Raw genomic sequence first — 19,736 nt, 5'->3', positions numbered from 1 at the left:
TATTTTACCACCTTTGAGTTGAACTCATTTAACCTTCATTATCTTTTTGTAGTGGGGACCTCACAGGTCATCAGTTTGCCGGCTCACCTTTTTTAACACTGGTTGCAGCTGTTCACCTCAATGTTAGGATTTCTTTTTCTTTTTTCTAATTACAGGCCCCATTAACACGCTATTTGCATCCCTGCCTGATCTATGCCATTAACGGATCAATAGCAGTTTGTTTAATTCATTAATTTATTCTTCTTTGTCTCTCTCATGCTGTCTCTTTTCTTTTTTTTTGTAAGAGGTGATCTATATTCATAGATTTGTCCTGGAACCGACTGGCCTCTTCCTCTCAACCACAGTGACGTTGTTGCACATTTAGCCATTTTCAGACCCACATATCCCTGATGTGACAATACCAGGCAAGTGTGGTAGCACTTAAGAAAGAGGGTATTTAGTCAGAGTTAGGACTTTTTATCAGCAGGATGTCAGGATAACTACACCTGAAAATTGCCTATTACATAGTCAAAAAGCAATTTTTTATTTGGTGGGATTTAGCATGTGTCCCTGTTTCCTGGCAGTGCTGTGCCACTATGTTCCATTAACAGCAGTTTATGGACCTTAGTAATGGCTTTGCACTATTGATAATGGGCTGTGGGATGATTTTTTTTAGAGGGTGACATGCAATAGTACGGTGAATATTGCCTGTGGCTTTTGTGAGTGAATATGGGAACACCTTTTTAGTTTTTTCTTGTTTTCAGCCAAATTATTGCACACTTGAATTCTCCACGAATATATTCTTCTATCGGCTTGTCATCTTTCTTACCTTCCCTTGTTTTGCATGTTGAGATTATCCATCATACACATTAAGATCCAGTGGTATATTGTTCATCAATGGTGACAGCAGCAGAGAGATGTCACCCCTGCTCTCTGCCATGCAACCAGTTGTGTGTATGTATATATATATATATATATATATATATATATATATATATATACCTATCAGTTTTTAACCAATCACCCTAAGACACAGATTCGGAACTCGTTTTCAAACATTAACTTTATGAAAATGTTTAGAAAAATTGGGACTGGACATTTTTCTGTGGTTTTCCTTTCACATATGAAGATCGCAGTTAGTGATTGTTCGAGTCAGACTCTTTCATACCTTGAGATATTTGTATTCTGTTTTTTTTTTTAAGTTTTGCATCCGTCACCTTTTAGAAATGTCTTCCACATCCCCACTCACCCGCTGTGAGTTCTACTGCTGCCCCTCTGCAACAGGATCGTTGTGGATTGATGCAGGTTCCCTTTCACATAGCTGTCATGGCGTTTAGCAACTCTGTCACATTAATAGTGTATTTATTACCTAGTAGTAGTTGCTCCATCCTCATTTGTCATCCCGGACACTTTGATTCAGTTTGCAATTTAGCTCTGATTAATTATCTCCGCCCAACAGGAACACCTTCACCAGATATTGATTTTTGAGATCTGATCAGAGTTGTGGTGGTACGTCTTGCTCCGGTGTACAAATGTATCATTTAAAGGAACTCTGTGTGTCCATTTAGAAAAATGATCCATATGAACCGGCGTGCGTGGCAACACAGAGGGAGAAATGATGGACCTTTGTGGGATGGGGCCGTTCATATCTCCAAATGGAGTTTTCACGCAAGACTGGGCTTAGACTAGTGAAGCTGACCCGTCGATTCTCAGCTTTTTCGACTTAAATCCACATGTCCCCCACGAAAAGGACAAACTGTCCTTTTCATGTGACATTCATGACTCTGAATTAAGTGTTCAGAGCCATTGATTTTCTTTAAGTGAATAGGGAGGGTTAGGAATATGAATTAAGGTGTAGAGATTATCTGATCGCTCTCCCCCTTTTTCTCCCCTTTCTCCCCACTTTGCACCACAAGCGAGGGCTTAGGATCGCTCATTGCTCAGAGGAGTTTTGATCTCTTTACCCCATCACACAAAGGAGCACACACACACACACACACTCACACTTACACACTGACACATCACCTCCACATCCCTCCTTCAATCTTCTCCAAGGCTCAGTTTGATAAATGGCTCATTCTGCTGGATGAGCAAAGCGCTGTAGATGAGAGTAACTCCAGTCTTTCTTTTTCTCCATTTCTGACTTTCTCTTTATGTTCGTCTATCTTTCTATGCAATAGAAGAAAGATTTTCTCCGTCTCAGGGTTATTAGGGAGATGAACAAACAGTATGACTAAGATGGAGATAAACTGATGCCAGTCGTCTCAGTTTCTCCGTAACTTTGACCTCCTTGTCAGTTTTAGTCTGAAGCATCAAGTGAGGTAAAGATATAGATTGACACTATAAAAAATCAGATTGAATAGAACCAAACAAACATAGGACACGGAGCAGTGAAAGGTTGTCCTACTGGGGCACACCTCTATATGCATGCTTCATGTTCCAATACATACGTGATCAAGGGCGTCAATTCAGAATTCATGCATCAACCATGATGTTGTTTTCATTGTATTTAGTACAGTTCAATGACAATAAAGTATTTGTATTCTATCCTTTTCTAACATCTTCTGCATCACTTGCTGCTGAGAACTACTGATATTTTCACTTTGATTTTATTTTACACACACAGCCAGACGTCCAGCTAAGTCTCAGAGACTAGTATCCATAAAAGCAGCCGTCTCCTTGTTGCTTAATGAGAATGAATGAAGACCTGCCAAAACGTCTCCGCCTGCCCGTCTGTTTTCCCCGTGTTCACTGCTTGCATCTGCACATTACAGTGCACTCTTTTGACAAACACACTTCTATCACACACACACACACACACACACACACACACCATTAGCCTGAGCTATACACACTGAACAAATGCTTTGTTTGTCAAAGCTTCAGCCCCTAAACTTTTACGACCAGAACCGGTCATTTGGCTCATGCAAACCTAAAAATCTCTCTGGTGATAACTGTGATCTCAGTAATTGGAATATGCAGTGAAACTCCGATTTAAGTAGTGGCAGAGGTTTTGTTTGCGATGATTGAAAGCTCTGACTGACAGATTAATTTCCTCTGTAGCTTGCATTGTGTACATTGCTCTTTCCCCGATGAGAGAATTCATTGCACATACAGTAATGCTGTGTGCTTAGAGCAATACTGGAATTGACTTTCAAACTTTGACCTCATGGACACAAGTGAATTCACCCTGCTCCCTGTAACCTTTGGTTATTAACACATTTTCTTTTTACCCTCCAGGTTTTCAGAAAATAGTTTTATTTGGATCTTGTGATAAAAGGAAATCCCATTGAGAGCCAATTTGTGAATTGCCAGCGCACTGTTCTTCATTTTCTTTGTGTGTGTGTGGTAGGGCTCTGACATGACGTGTCACCTACCACAGTCTTTTCAGATTTTTTTTTCTTTTCACTTTCAAACAGCTAAGTGAATTAAATCTGCTGCAGTTTTAAAACATGCCCTCGGGCCAGGTTTCACTTCAGTGGTACCAAATGGCTTTGTCTTTTGTACTTGTGAACGGCTGCACATGTGTATGTGCTTGCACGCACACGCATGGGTTTGTGTGTATGCGTGTTTTGCCTTTTTCCTCTTTTCCGTCCACTGTGTCGACACAATCCCAGCGTTTATGAGATTACCAGAGCCCATTTGTGTTCCGGCGGGAGCCATCTTGGCTCGAAGGAGGCCTCCGCTGGGAACCATCTGGGCTCTACTCAAAGCAGCTTCCACTCCGCCTCCTCTGTCCTCCTTACATTGTGACCAAAGCTATTTACTTAAAAGGGAGAGGGAACTTGGATTGAATTTGTGTGTGTTCATAAAAACTCTGAAATTTAGTCCGATCATACTAATGAGCTCTGGGGTGGCACTGCCTCTGCACGCAAAGTGACTGACGTTGCATTATATTGTCATTGGTTGCAATAATTGTGAAGTCATTAACTGATCATTTTGAAGAGTTGTCTTTTAGTCAAAAATGTGACAAACTCTGATTAAAAAGTTAAAAGTAAAAGTAATTACTCTTATCTAAAAGTCAGACGGACTGATTAGAGCAATGTTGAAAACAATATTCCAAAAATACACCAATTTTAAAGCAGAATTGCGAGACCAAGAGAAAGGGACATATCATTGATGGCAATTAGGGCTGTGACGGTACCCCGTGAGCCCAATCCCGCTGTAGGCATCACATAACCGCGGTATTGCGGTAATGCAGTTACCGTCACAGCCCTAATGGCAACGATAGCTCACTGGATAAACGAGCCGTGATCAGTTCCATCTTTCAGATTGTGAGTTTTATTAAGTGCGACAAATTGTACAAATGCTGGTTTTATTCTGCCACCCGGTCGTGGAATTTAAGTCTCATGGAGCCGATCTTATTCTGCCAGTGGAAAATTGGGCTTCTGCTCTTTTTTAGAAATTAATTTGTCCTTCTTAATTTCACATTTGACCTCTCCATTAGCCTCCATCATTTCTTACCCAGTGCCCGGTAAAATGCCACTTTCCTCTCATTTAATGATGCCGTCAAGGTCTCGGTCACCCATGTTTTATAAGTCACTCTTATTTTTGACTTTAGTTTTTAGTATCACACTTTCACCACAAGGACAAATATAACTTAAGACATGATTAGTTTCCTGGTAATTAATTCATAAAGATGAGTGGTGCGCTTGTAGATTGGCTGTTCTTACTCCATCTGATTTGTTAACGAAGCATCTAATTATAGCACAGTTCAGTGATGTATACTAAAATCTCCTTTATATATATATTTTTTATTTTTTTATTTCTAGAGTAATTGTTAGGAAGTGATTGTATTAGTATTCACAATGGGTGCAGATAAGCTGGATGTTTATGCTCATGAATTGACAATTATCACCTCTGCTCAGGGGGTATACAAAAAGTCCTTTCAGTGTGTATTTCATAATCTAGTGTGCGTGTTCAGCCTGTGTGATGCATCCTGTTAACTTTCCTTGCAATTATCAATCGGGTCGTGTAATGTAGGTCATATATTCTACAGTATACTACTTACATTTCCTCAGTAGCCGTATTTGTAATTGTTAAAGCGATGTGCAGTAATTTCATCTCCCTTTATGTGCCGTTGCCAGGAGCAGGCCAATCTTCTATAACGTTGGCAGTATGTGGTAAATTAAGTTTCCTCCATCTGTGGTCAGGGAAAGAAAATGGACACATTTTTTATATTATGATATGTGGACATGGACATGTGGCGTCGACCACATGTCCGTGTTACCAGTAATTTGTGTCTCGCTATCATGGCCGATCTGACGGCGACATACATCAAATGTATGTTGAATATTATTTAACTCAAGCAAACCTCTGAGCGTTTTCCAGAATAAACGTGGATGAAATGTTCCCTTCACCTCAGGAAAGCAAAACTGAAAACTTGAGAACTCGCTGAGCTGGACATTTGGACATTTGAGTGTGTGTAATTTCCCGTTGTTGAACTATGGTCATATCTGTTAGTGCCATGCCTTCTCTTTGACTTTTTGAGATTGTTTCGACACATTTACAATTGGTAGAACTCCTTTTCACTGATTCCACTGACTCCACTGATTCTACACTATTTCACATTCTGTGCTCTGTAGAAATAATGAACAGATTTCATTTTGCATCAATTTTTTTAACACCTCATAGAGCAGATTCTGGGTCAGCAGAAGGCCACCGGCTGCACCAATCAGAGTTGACAAACTTCTCGTTAAGTTTCTCTTTTCCTTCCAAATTGGACTTTTTCCCAGCAGAGAGTGTTGCTTTTAGTCGTTAGTGCTGTTTTATTTTTATTTTGCATTCGCACTTCAGCGGTAGTTGGTAACAGTTAAGTATGTTCCAGCCGTTCCCCTTTTTTCCCCAGCGCTCGCGCACTTCGGCATTTGACATTTGGGCGCTCGGAGGACCAGTGATGCTCTAATAGCCTTGTTACATAACTGCTCCTGCACTCAGAGACAAAGAGAGATAACATGGGGTTGAGTATCTGAGATAGCAGAGAGGAGGGAAAGTAAGAGAAAGCAGATTATACAGAATCAGATTGAACTTGGATCCTATCGTGGTCATGACCTAAGAGGTTAGACTTTGTGTCCTCGCCGCTCTTTTGTCTTTGTCCAGTACAGTAATTATTATATGGTTGTAATTTCAAATAACAAGTAACAGGAGTTGCAATAACATAACTTGAGAGAATATGTCTTCGTAGATAATATTTTCGGGTTGATCCAAACGGAAGCTGTGTTCGTTAAATGGAAATATACAGTATCTGACTTCTGGAGTCCTCTGTATGTCACTGCTATATGCATAGGTTGTCAATTTAAAGATTAATAATAGAGTAGATTATGCATTCATTAATAAAAGCTTTTAACTTTAGCTGAGAACAAGTCAGAGTAGTTTACAAACTTAATTCCCCTCAGATTTCCCTTGTGGCTGTGGGGCTAAGCAGCCCGAGTCTTAATCGCTTGACTTCTCCCTATCTCTTCAACGCACCTGCCCTCTCAATTTCTCGCTGACTGAGGCGTTAGAGTGGGATAAAATCAATTGATTTTTTTTTTCTCTTTTCTTTCCCTGGTCGTCCATCACTTATGAAACAAAACGCAATGAATAGATAATTAGCCTGAATAGGCAGAATTTGGTAACAGTCCATCGTGGGCAATGTTGTGAGATCTTTCCTACTTTGTCAGCAGGGTTAGCCATTTCCGTGCCCTCATTTGTTAACTTAAAGAAATTGCAACTTGGCTGTCACTAATTGCAAATGACTTAAATTGCAAAAAAGAGGATGACAATATTTACAGTCCTAATTAGTTTGAAGTGCATACGTGACACATTTTCAAAACCGTTTTTGCTTTTTCTTCAGGCTCAGATTTTTACAGTTAAGAGTTGTATAATTTGCAAAAAGGTGCCAGTTGTATATAATGGAAGCTACAATGACAACTTCATGGACAAGTTGGCCTCTATGTGCACTAAAGCATGAGATGACTGCAGGAGACCCCTGTAATGCTATTTATGTTTTAAAAGGAATGAAACAGGATCTCTGTGTGCAGGCCACCTTATCAACAGGGAGCTCACAGTCGTCCATTGATGTGTCTGTTTAAGAACAGAGGTGTCTTGTCAGAGGACCCCATTCACTTCATCGCTGTAATGGAATCTCAACCCTAATCTCGGATTCAGAACATTAACCACGCTCTCTTCTTTCTCTCCCTCTCCTCTTATTCTTCTGCTCTAGGTGGAAGTTGAAGTGGAAAGCATGGACAAAGCAGGGAACTTCATTGGCTGGCTGCACATCGAGGGTGTGAATCTGTCGGTGGCGCTGGTGGAAAGCGCTCTGTCCAAGGTCCACTTCACAGCGGAGCGCAGTTCCTATTACAAAACCCTGGTCTCAGCAGAGGAGGGGTGCCGACAGAGGAAAGAAAAGGTAAGTCCCGAGCAGATGCCGGGAGAGCTGCACAACTGTAGATCATATTAAACTATCAAAGTGATGACTGCTCCCAAATGACATAAAACTGTCTTCATAAAGCTTCCAAGGGGTGAAAAAGGCACCTGGAGGAAGACTTGGAAAACCAGCTTGGCTTCTAGTTCAGTATTGTTTAAATTCAGTTAGAGCTCAAGTTACATTTGTCATGTATCACTAACAATAGGCCCTGGTGTCATGTTTGTTAGGGGTTATATAGAAAAACTGACTTGTGTCACAGCAGCGTTCAGCCCAGGTTACTACATGAGGATTTACTCTGCTCGCTTCCACATCCCCGATTTATGGTGTTCTAGCTTTAGCTCTCTGTGGACATATTCTAGTCTATGCTGCATAAATCTGAAAATGGCCTCTTTGTTCTCTGGCTGGAGCATTGTCCATTCCACGCAAGCCACAAGACCAGGCCAGCTCCCCCTCCCACCTTCAGCTCCACCTCTCCTCACTAGTTCATTAGTAGAGGTAAAGATGCAGTCAGCTGGAATAAAGACACTTTAGAACTGAGGGGGGAAAACATAAAAAGCTGTTTGTTCTTCACACAAACACATTCTTCCTGCAGTCCGTACCCAGATGCTGCTCTTCTCCAAACACCAACTCTACCATTGTCTCTGTTAAACTTCCACAAGTTGACCTCGTCAACGGTAAAGCCCAACCCCCCCTCACCAGCCTGACCATAAAACTGTAAAGGTAGAGAAGGACACATCAGCATGTCTGTCTTGCCTTTTGATGGTGAAAAAATAACACTGAGTCATCCTGGGATATGAAATTGCTTTAAATGTATTTATAAGATGCAGTCGGGGGCGTGAGTTTAAGGAGACATATGATGCTTTTTCACTTTTTCTGTCCTCTGGTGTGTTTATAAAGGTTTTTTTGTGAACGTAAAAGGACTGGAAAGCTATAAAGCCCAAAGTTTGCAGTAAAGGGAGCTCCTCTCCTCCACATAGAACACGGAAGCTCCTGAAACGCCTCGTCAGTTGTCCAATACTTCGTTATGACAGCACAATGCCCCACATTTGCATAATGCACACTTAGCGGCTAGTCTGGCACGCCCACTAACAGAGACATGTAATAAGATATAACATGTCTCCATGAAAGCTACACTATTGTGAAAATGCTCCACCTGGGGCTGAGAGTAGCCACATATTGGAGGTTATCATTCAAAGTTTCCTCAATGGGAGCCCTTTGATGGATGGAGGCCTCCTCTCACACTGATCCAGATCTTGCCTTGCATTTTCATTAAGGCTCCACTGTCACCCCTGCCAGATGCATGAACTGCCCGGCCAGCTGTCATCCTTGTCCTCTTTCTCTCCGTCTCTGTTACTTATTTCACTTCTCTCTCTCCTTCCCTCATCCCTCACTCACCTCACCCTGTTTGAGTCCTTAAGGATCCACAGATGCCTCCTCTCCCCTTATAACTGTGATGTATTGCTGGAGCCAGGAGAAGGGCTGTGTTCTTTTTCCCTCCCCTGAATCTATCATGTCCACACTTAGTATGTTCCCTACTCGTCTTTCTTCTCCTCCTTTTCTTACAGAAGCACTTCATCTCTGTCTTGCTTCTCTGAAAATAGTGAATGAGAGAGCTTGAGATGTTGAGAGTGGTGCGCAGGTGAACCTCTGTCTGGAATGATCCTGCCAGCGATGTGAACACACCGACTCTGCCATGTTGAATCTAACTCCAGCGAGGAGGCACATTCCTGACACCTCTGATGACAATTCCCTTCCCTCTTTGCAGCGTCGAGACAGATTGACTTTCACCACAAGGTTTTGACTTGAGCTAACCTGAGTGCGGACAGGGCTGAGAGGAACAACTGCAGAACAGGGCCTGAGTCGACCAGACAGACAGTGATTATGTTTGATGTTATGTTGCCACGGGCACCGGTGCACCGATCAACCACGGCCTGATTTGTTTGTGCGCGTGCATGTTGTGGGTGTGTGTTTGTGTGGATGCAACCTATGCAAGTTGAAGGCAGATGAGGTGGGACTTGCTGTTCTAATTAACCCGTAGAGACCATCCAGAGAAAAGCTGTGAGCTCGGCTTTTTTTTTCTGTCTTTCTCTTTTGAAGTTGGGGCTGGTCTTTGTCTGTATGTAGGCTGAGGCTAGGTAGGGCAGATTGCATCTCCTCCCCAGCTCCCTCCCGCTCTTCCTCCTCTCTCATTGCCCTCTCCATATAGTCCCTACGGCTGTGGATATGGAAGGCATCGGTGGTACTGCTGTGTCAGGCGTCCCTACAAGAAAACAATGTTGTTGTAATCAAGCGAGCTCATAGGATGTGTGTGTGTGTGTGTGTGTGTGTGTGTGTGTGTGTGTGTACTCTGACACACTCATTAAAGAAAACTCTGCGTTGGTGGTCCAGCAGGGACACAGGGGACAACGAGGGGGATTGAGGCTTGCTGGAGTAGCATCCTGAACCAAAACTGCTTAGTTCGAGTGACTTAAGTGAATATTTTGCTTCAACGAGACCAATGGGACAAAGTGATTGTGTTCTAAATGAAGCATTCCAAAGGGTTTGAAGAAAAGCCTTTTCTAGAGCTCAGCATATTCTCAACTTGCGTATCAGCATCTCTTGGAACTCTCCTCACAGCAAACCCGATTCTCCACACATGCGGAAGTTGAAGGCCTGGGCACATTCCTAATTCTGTCCCCCTATTATGTTTATTTACGGCTAAGCTATTGTTTACACAAATCTCTCTAAAGCGTGTCGCCCTGTCAGAACCCATTGTCATGCTTTCAGTATTAACATTTACATGATTCAGCAGGACGACAGACCCAGGACGCTGCAGAAACTTGTTTCACATCGTTTTAACAATAAGTCGGCCGTTGCCAAGCGATGCTCATGCCCTCTTAAATCTTTTTTTTCGCCTGGTTTTGCAAGGCATTCTTGTGTATATTTGGATTCTCCGAGGGGGCAGGAAAAACTAATTCTTGCTTACCAGGCATCTCTATAAACAAGATTCGTTGCAAAAACACTGTGTTTTGTCATTGTAATATGAGACGGCTCATTGCAGCTATTCATATGATGTTCCAGTATTCCCAAGCTGCGGCTGAGCGAAAAAGTAAATTTGACAATATAGCAGCAGTTTGGCTCAAAGTGGATTGGGAGGAGAGATTTTTGACTGTAGAGACATTTGCTGTATCTGTCATTGAAGTTCCCCTAAGCCTGAATAGGTGTGGTTTGTTAATATTTGAGTCAAGGGACTTTTAAAACCAAGAAACAAAAGAATTAAATTGAATTTGGATAATGAAGAGGAAACTGCTCCTGGTTTTTCTCTGCAAGTTGGAGCTTTTAAACATCCTCCAATGTTGCTATTTAAAAATGTTTCCTGTCAATTTTGAGACATGGAGGTAAAGCAGCCTCACGGCGGCTGTACATTAGCAGAGGATAAAAACATTCTTGCAACTGGAGTGGCATCATTTAGAAGAGGTGTTCTAACGTTGGCCCACATTGATAACCAGTGTGCTTTGTGTTGAGCAAGGCTTTTTATTTTTTTGTTGTTGCTGTAATTGCCCAACCTTGAAGGAGATTGACGCTCTCCTATGGGTCCTGGATTGGAGACGAGAAGATGGAAAAGAGGAAGAAGTGGAGAAATGAAGAACAAATTGAGGATATGACAACCCCTGTTAAAGATATTTCACGTCACAGGAGTCTTTTCATCGCCGCCCGCCCCCTTTCATTCAACTCCACTCACAGACCACTGTCTTTCTTTTAATCTCTTCAGTGTTCATGCATCCTTATGCTCACTGTCTTCACTTGTTTCCCCTCTCTTTTCCACTGTGCTCCCTCAACTAATCATCGTGAAATCCCCTCCTATTAACCGGATTAATTTCTTGTCGGATGCCCTGTGTCGTGCCCTTGCTCTTCTGAGCTGCTTTATGGTTTTGCAGATGCTGCAGGACAGATTCCTCACCGGCCTGCTCTGTGGTCACAGTGACTCAGACACCTGCATCACTTGTACCCTATTTTTAATTTGAAAAAAAATCAAATCCCCTGGCAGCATTCATTCAGGAACCAGAGCTGCTGTTCCTTATACTTCACCTGTCAATCAACAGCACTGGTCAGAGAACATAAAGCAGCATCATTTTGACTTTGAACTTGTTGACGTGTCCTTGGCAGAAGCCTGATTGAAGCACATAATCCTGTTTCAGCTTTCTCCTTTTCTTTTTTTTTTTTTGTGGTGGAATTTAGAGTTGAAAGTCCAGCTGATTAGACTGGTGCTTCTCCCAGGGGCCTGCACACAAGTATGCATTAACACGTGGCTCAAACATACTGGTGAGGGGTGGCGCCTGGGGAGAGCATTCACTTTGACACCTGTGTTAGTTCTTAGCCCTTGAATCTGTTCAGCATCTACATGTTATGGCTCCACCTTATCAATTTCGTTTGGTCCTATCATGTGAGCACACTCGCTTGCTGTGAATTTTTCCTGCTGTTTTCCCACCTGGGCTCACTCCAACGATTTCTGGAACGTTTTGCTCGATGGCTGGTAGAAAAAAAAACATGCACTTTCCAAAGCAACCTTTGAGTTCTCACATCCAGCCCCTATAGACTTTCTGAAAGCAGCATAATTTCAATGTGTACTAAAATCAACATCTCCCTGTCCTCCCATCTAATCTGTGTCTTCTCAGCAGTCGGCACATCACACACCTGGCTAAACAGCAACATGCTGTGGATGAATCAAGATAATTGGGCTTTTAGCGAAGCTAATAGGCTTGTGTCTCCGAGTTCAGGCTGCAGGAAGTTTACCTCTCGTGGACTGGTTTCCATCTCAGGGATTAGCTATGGTTAGCATTCTATCCACATGCAATAATAGGATTTCTATGGAAATCCGCATGGTATTGTGTGTTTTACCTGGAGCGGTTTACATTCAGCAAATGTAAAGAAAATGCATGATTTGCACAGTGAGTGACCATTTACTGTTATGCACTGATTCTTAGTCCTCGGATGTAGAATTACATACAAGCAGCCTTGTTTGGTCTCCATGGATGACAGTCCCTTTTCTATTAATACCATGCTCAGTGCTTCCTTAAGCCCCGCAGCCATTGAAACGCTTTCAGGATTGCAATCTTTTTCTCTTTTCTCCCCCCATTGTTCTTAACCTCTCATAGTGAAATAACCTGTGGCAGTCATCAGGCAATATCATGGGCAAATGCTGCGGATTAATATTAAAGTAGCTCAACTATGGACGCTTCAAGTGAAATGACATAATAAATGTGACATACTGTGTTGCTGAGTCAACACATTGTTGGACCAAACCATTTCACTGCTCCATTTTCCTGTTAACCTCTGGCCGGATAATTGCACCTGCATTACCTTCCCAGTTTCATCCTACTCCTCTATTGCTTACGGCTGCCACTGTCGACTTCTGATTTAAGAAAGAGAGGCTGTATTGTGTGTGGAGACATGGACCATGACATGACATAGCCAATCAGAGAGTGATATATGATATTCAATTATGGACTGGAATAGATACCTGTCCAACAAGAGTGAAGGCTGAGGAAACTTCCTCTCATATCTGAATTAAAATAAATAGCTAGATTGTCTGAAATCATTTTAACATCTTTGTCTACAACAATTCCTCTGCAATGAGAACTAGTATCACTGGGTATCAGTTACATTTCAACCAATATGGTAAAGGCACTGGTGCCTGGAGTTCCTGTACTCTCACTCTCTGTAGGTTAACATTGGCTGTTATGTTGTTGTCACTACTCGATGTAATTCGGTCAGTGCCCTTTAAAGTCCTGAATTTGATACCCAACCCTAATAATGACTTAATCGAAAAGCATAATTGAATATCATCCAATATATCTTTGGTGATATTCTCAGGGTCATGAGCATCCGCAGCTTGTTTGCATTTTCTCAATTGCCTTTTGGAACGGTTTCAGAACCGTTTGTGGCGAGGCTTTGTATGGGTGAACTCTGAATAACAAAGAACAGGCACTTTGTATCGTTATATTGTGCCAACTCCAGCAAACTCTCTCATCTTAATTTAGTAAACTTGGACGTCTGCCATCATTGGTTTTGAGGTTGAGGCTATGGGGCCTATAATATATGTTTAAGACGTTTGGGAAATGTAGCCTGAAAAACCATTTACAATGCAGTTGTATGTAAAACTGCTGATTGAGTGTAATTAATGCCACAAAACCCAACAATTATAATACATTTGTTTTGTGTTAAGTGTTAAACCATATGCATCTGTCCATCCAGTGTCTTTACTCTATAGTCTAAAGACAATATATGTCTGTGTCCTGACTCCAGAAAACCGATGGATGAATGAAATGTTGTCAGTGGCAGCATTTTTCTCGAAGATGGAGGGTCAGGAGAATCATTGCGTCAGTGGCGATTTGCATTTTTTTGCCCTTAAGGTGAAGTGAGTGGCTCAAACTGTGCCAAGAGTCACAGTACATCACCTCTCCCATGGCCAATGTTCTAATGCTCGCCTCGCTCGTGTTTGGAATTCATCATCCACAGTGTTACAGCAATCAGTAGAAAAATAGCCGCTCACGTCTTTGTCTCATTAGAACACAATGCTGTGACTGTGAGTAGGATGTTTCAGTCCAGTGACTCATGTTGCACTGGGCCTCAGCCTACTGCGTCCAAATCAGGCTGTTTTTCACCACCACTACTACACCATCAGAGCCACTAATACTGTTAATGATTATCTGAATCACCCTGTGAGGAAATAACAACACAGTGCAATGTCTCTGTGGCACAAGCTAACTAACAACGTGCTCAGAAAATATCACTTTCAATCTAATGAATAGGCCTCAAGCTCCTGAATTTGTTTTTTATTTACTGCACTGTGAAACCACAAACATTAACTTGCGCTGGTTTATTAAAGTGCCGCGTTTAGATACGCTTTTATTAATCTCTGTAACTGTCATATGATCGGCTAAATTCACAGCTGAATTATAATTCTGGCGTTTATTAATTTGAAGTGAAATCACATGCCAGTACATTTCAAATCAGATGTGATTACAGAGGAGCTTTTTAGTAAGAGACGGTGGAGTGATGTTAAAGCTCTTGTGATGGCCTGTCAGCCTATTAAGTGGCTCAGGGGACCCCCCCGTCCCATGCTGGAAATCAACATATCCAACGAGAGACTGTTTAGGCACGTTGCCAGTGTGTCAATACACGAGCTAGATAAAGGCTGCGGGGTTTGTAGGCAAGTGTGAGAGAACGGCGGGCTCACAGCAGGGAGACTTTATTGCCTGCATGGTGGCCACAATGGGAGAGGTGACCCATGTTGAGACCTCACATCTCTGGGAAAGATGGAGAGGACTGAATGCTCCGTTATATATATATATATATATATACACACCACAAACTCCCAGGCTTCCCTCTGTGTTCGCATTCATATGTGCAGCGTGTGCAGATGCCGCATGTGTGCGTATTTTAGCGTGACTGCATACCATTTCCTTTCTGTTTGTTTACTATGCCATAATGTTTGTGTGCGTGTGTGAGTTTACTCCCGCCTTCATCTTTCTCCTCAGCCTCGTGTGCACAAAATGAACCACCGACCACACAAAAGCAAAGAGCTGACGGAGGCTTTTTCATATGGCTGAAAGATTACATAATGATTCTCAGTGCACTGTGAACACATCTGCACACACACACAAACTTGGTTGCAGATGGAGGGAGGCACCACACGTGCGCGCACACACACACACACACACACACACACACACACACACACACCATACTGTCAGTGTCTCTTTCCTGCTTACTCAAACACACTTCAAGCATGTGCAGTCCGACACTGCAGCCTCAGACATACACATGCATGCGCTCTCTGGAGACACCCCTTCCTACTGTAGACAGCAAGCTGGACCCTTAGTGCCCCGGGGCAGAGACACAGAAAGACACAGGAAGAGATCAGTGGACCCAGTGATGTGTGTGTTATTTACACCCCAGCCCCCAGTTTTCTCTGTCTGCCTTCATTCCTCCTTTTCCCCAGTTCCAAGCTGCAAATTCAGCAGTCTGTCAACTCCACTCGCACTCTCGTCGAGCACACATGCAAACCCCTCCTTCCGTCTTCATCTGCATCTCCTTTGCCCCCCCCCCCCCCCCATGCTGTGCCGTGCGTCCGTGCCCGCGCCGGTCATCGGCAGAGCGGCACATGCGAGCGCGTTTTGATGAGCAAGAAACTAAAAACCGTAACGCACACTCATCGAAGCGAGTCTGTCTCAGCAGTCTCACCTTCTGCGTGCTGAATTATACATTCACATGAGTTGCAGGATTACACGCTGACTTTGGAAATGTCATCTGAAAAATGCATCCAGCCACAAGGACATGACAATCCTGGAGAACACACACTCTCTCAGATGAAGCATTCTACTTGATGAAGCATATAAACAGGAAGTCTGTCTTTTTTGTTTGGTGCAGCCTCTTCTTTGTGCACAGCTTTGTCGTTGGCTCAATGTGCATTTGATCCGTTCTGTCCACGTGTCTTCAATTTGTTCGCCCTGCGTCCTTAAACTGTGTTTTTGTGCATCTTTATTATGTATACGATGGCGCACATGTTTTTATATGCTTTTGTCTTTATGTCCTTGGCCTTGTGCTTCCTCCTCTCCAGTCATGCACAGGATTCTTGCAGGCTCTTAGCAGAGGTCCACAGGGGCAGGTTTGCGGCTGCCTCTGGTTCATCAGTGCAGAAATAACTCAGGCAGTCCCTCCAACCCCCCATCACCACCCTGCCGCACAACCAGCCACGCTCCCACCCCTCCGCTCTCGGGACGAACGGCTGAGGCCATGGGAGGAGAGAGGGCTGAAGAGAGTGAGGTGGAACGCTGGCAGAGTAAATGATGTGATATGACATAGTGCATTGCATTATGGCTGATTAACACATGCTCAGCTACGCCACCCGCAACAGAAAAATACAAACCCCCAGGTCTGCCCACCCGCCCCTCTCCACCACCCCCTCTGCCTCTTATATCTTAGGGCTTCCCTACTCTCCTCTTCCTCTGCCCCAATTTCTCCTCAATCTCTGCTGATGAAAGTGAGTGTGAAGGACGTGCGCTCACTGGAGTTGGGCTAGCGTATTATTTGATCTCCCTTTTTTTGCTAGTTTGGACACTGTGAGGAGACACTTTTCCACTTGGTTTGCTGAGGACTGGTTGTGGCAGGCTGAGCGGAATATACAGGCAGCAAGCCTTGTATTTTAACACTGATATCTGATCAGCCTTTGATTATTCAGTTCCTCGTGCAGTGGCCGCTAATTGACAAATTAACTTACTTAAATGCTGTCAGACTTGTGCAAATGTATTTGAAAGTTATCCTTGAAAATCTTCCCTTTGGAAAACCCTTTACTACAAGGCCCAGCTTTCCTTTTGAAAAGACTACAAAGTCTTTAAATCTTTATTATGCATGATATATTATTATGTATAAGAAAAGCTTTGAATAATGAATTGGTTTGAAGGAGCTTGTATTGGCGTCATTCCTGTGACCTTGCAGCAATTTGCACCGACATCCTTGTCGTGATGTATCGGCCGCATTCGTGTGAACATCCGTTAAGGGTAGAAGCAGCGATGGCATTTTCTCCTGCAGATAACTGACATTTATGTGTGTTTGGAGTCATCAAGCAGATGCTGTGAAAACCTTAAATCCCCCCCCCCCCCCTCCTTTGATTTTTTTTTTATCTGCCGCGCTCCAAGTGTCCTCGCTAATCGTCCCTGTGTAATCAGGGGAATGTGTGCGTTTGCGCTAAAAATAAGAAAGGCAACTTATAGTCATTTGCACACACTTTGACATTTTTTAGGGCCCCTGCTCGGAGCCACACTTAACTCCAGTTAATATGGGTCGGCAGTGAAACACCCCTCTCCTACCCTCCCTTGCTTTTCTCTGCTGTGTAATGAAATGCTAAATATTTGTTTCTTCAGGGCACCATTTAAATGCTCTCTCTGCTGGTTGAGACCTTCAAACCTCTCCCCGTTTAATGAGATGCTGTTTTATTAGTTCCGAGGCATTAAGATTAGACCTCGTCACCTGAAAGGGTTTTGACAAGGGTTACAGCGTTTGACATCTTTGACCTTCCCAAATAGGTGTTATTATAATGATGATTATTATTGTTGCTGCTGTTGTGGTTACCCAGATGAATGCAGGTTCCTTTAACCTCGCCTCGGTTGCAGGTCATACCGCTGCACTTGTGGACAGAATAGGAAGAAGCTTGATGCTAACGCCTCATCAGTTTGCTTTATTACACCTGCTCATAGACCCAGAATCCTCTACACGTCGGCAACATTTCCTTATTCTTTCCATCTGTTTGCTTTATGACTGCTTTCATTCTTTTGCTCTCTCTCACTCCCTTCCCTCCTTTCAGCTCCTCCACTGTTTCTTTCTCTCATTCGTTTGCTCGTCTCAGCACCTGCACAATTTCTTCTCACCTCTCTTTTCCCTTCCCGTCTGTAATTCAACCTCTTTTCTCTTTTGGACTCCCTTATTCCCTCAGCCCGTCTCACAATCTCAGCCCTGAATTAGGCATTTAGTTTCTTACTCTTACCTCACATGCTCTCTTATGCTTTCACAATGTTACGAGAATGTAAAGTGCATTGATTCATTGCTGTCCTCTGCTAATGTGCAGTTTCTAAGATGTGCACCCAAAAATGAAGGTCGCTGAAGTTTCTTTGAATGAGACCTTTTTTTTTTTTACTCCACCAGCTCATCAGAGTGGATCTTTGATAGAGCGGACACGAGGTAGCAGAGACTAGCTTCTGTATGTTGCTCTCACTTCTCATGTTTGCAATTTTCTGTATTATGCTGCTAGAATGTCATGCTCTACCTGCGCGGGGATGATATGAGCCTGGTAACTGCAGAGTGCTGCACCTGTCAGTTCATGTCTCATATTTTAGTGTCTTCAGCAGCCTCTCTCCATCACGAAAATAAAAATCTCAGGCATCGTCACACTGTCCGACAAATAAAATATGTTGCTGTGACCCCCCCAGTTAAGTTATAAAACCCCAGCCGCGCTGCAGCCTGCCAGCGCTGGTTTGTGGTGAGGCATCCAACATGTTTTTTTAAACCATAAAAAAAATGGTAGCCCTTAATAGAAAATTGATGGGGCCTTTTTTCATGGGCTGTCAACCTTGGAGTACGGTGACGTGTGGAAAGAGGAAGAGACGGATGAATACAATGAGGCAGGGAGAGATGTAGGATTGGAAGGATTGCTCTGAGGATTGACAGACTGGATTGTTTGTGAGTTGTGCTGTCATGGTTGATGATCATTGTATTCACATGGACAGTTGGTTTCATCATTTCACTGGGTTTCTCCTTCCTTCCACAGATTTATAAAATAAATGCTTGAAATTTCTGTTTTTCTTTTTCTCCACTTATGTGGCAGATATATTCACTCGGTAACAGTTATTTCCCCCCACGTAACATTATGCATTTAATAGATTTAGCTTGTCAGCATCACTTATATTCATTTACACCAAAAGTGGTTGTGAAAAAATATATAACTTCTGATAGAGAGTAAAAACACTAGTCTAAAAGATATTTTTTGTTTTAGAACAAAGGTTTGAAATTACAATAAAAAAGTATTACTGTTTATTTAAATAAATAAAATAACTGCTGATATCTTCTTTTTTTTTTAAAGTTTAAATCATTTTTTTAAATTCTTAAACACTCGTTATTCAGCTCAGCCCACTTCTACCCTGCTCAGTGACCCGCCTTCAGAAATCACTCTACATCTAGAGCATGGGATCACTCTTTTTTGTATTTTTTTGCTTTTTACAGTCTCTCTCTTTCTTTCTCTCTCCTTCATGCCTCAGGGACAGACAGTTACATAAACAGGCTCTCGTCATTCCTGCATTTCCGATTCCCACCATTGTACCAGTCTCTCTTTTGTCCCTTTCTTTTTCTCTGTCTGTATTTCTCATTTTTCACAGATTATGTCTTTTTCCTGCTGCTACTTCCTCTGTTTATATCCATCTCTCCAAAGCTTTTCACATTTAGAAAGACTCATACAAGGATCTGTTAAAGGATTAAAAGAAAAGAAAATTACCATGTAGAAAATAAGCATTAAACTGTTTCCTGAATACTTGATGAGGAGAAATAAAACTTTATTTGAAAAAAATATGAGAGAAAGATAAAAGTATATTCTGAAGAAATGAGCTCGGTGCGTGGTGTTCCCAATTAGAGCCGAGTTGATTTCGTACCTTTGTCAACATATTAGTTTGCATTTGTGCACACGACAGCTCCGACCTCAGTCTCTCCTAGATGCTGATTAGCTTAGTTGTTTCTCAAACTGTGGGAACCGTTATTCGCAGGAGGAACATCACACCACTGAGGCTTTTTACAAATTGTGAAATGTGGAAATCAGTGG

At 42.6% G+C, this 19,736-nt stretch overlaps 1 protein-coding gene across 1 annotated transcript in view; it reads left to right on the top strand.

Moving 5' to 3' along the window:
- Window positions 1-19,736, top strand: part of snd1 (staphylococcal nuclease and tudor domain containing 1) — a 168,797-nt gene that overhangs the window by 96,147 nt on the left and 52,914 nt on the right. Inside the window, exon 17 of the mRNA XM_069520370.1 lies at window positions 7,184-7,372. Within this exon, the coding sequence (XP_069376471.1) occupies window positions 7,184-7,372 (189 nt within the window). The remainder of the gene's footprint in view (window positions 1-7,183; window positions 7,373-19,736) is intronic.

This window comes from Paralichthys olivaceus, chromosome 23 (assembly GCF_024713975.1).
Source record: "Paralichthys olivaceus isolate ysfri-2021 chromosome 23, ASM2471397v2, whole genome shotgun sequence".
NCBI lineage: Eukaryota > Metazoa > Chordata > Actinopteri > Pleuronectiformes > Paralichthyidae > Paralichthys > Paralichthys olivaceus.
This window is presented reverse-complemented; position numbering and strand designations above follow the sequence as displayed.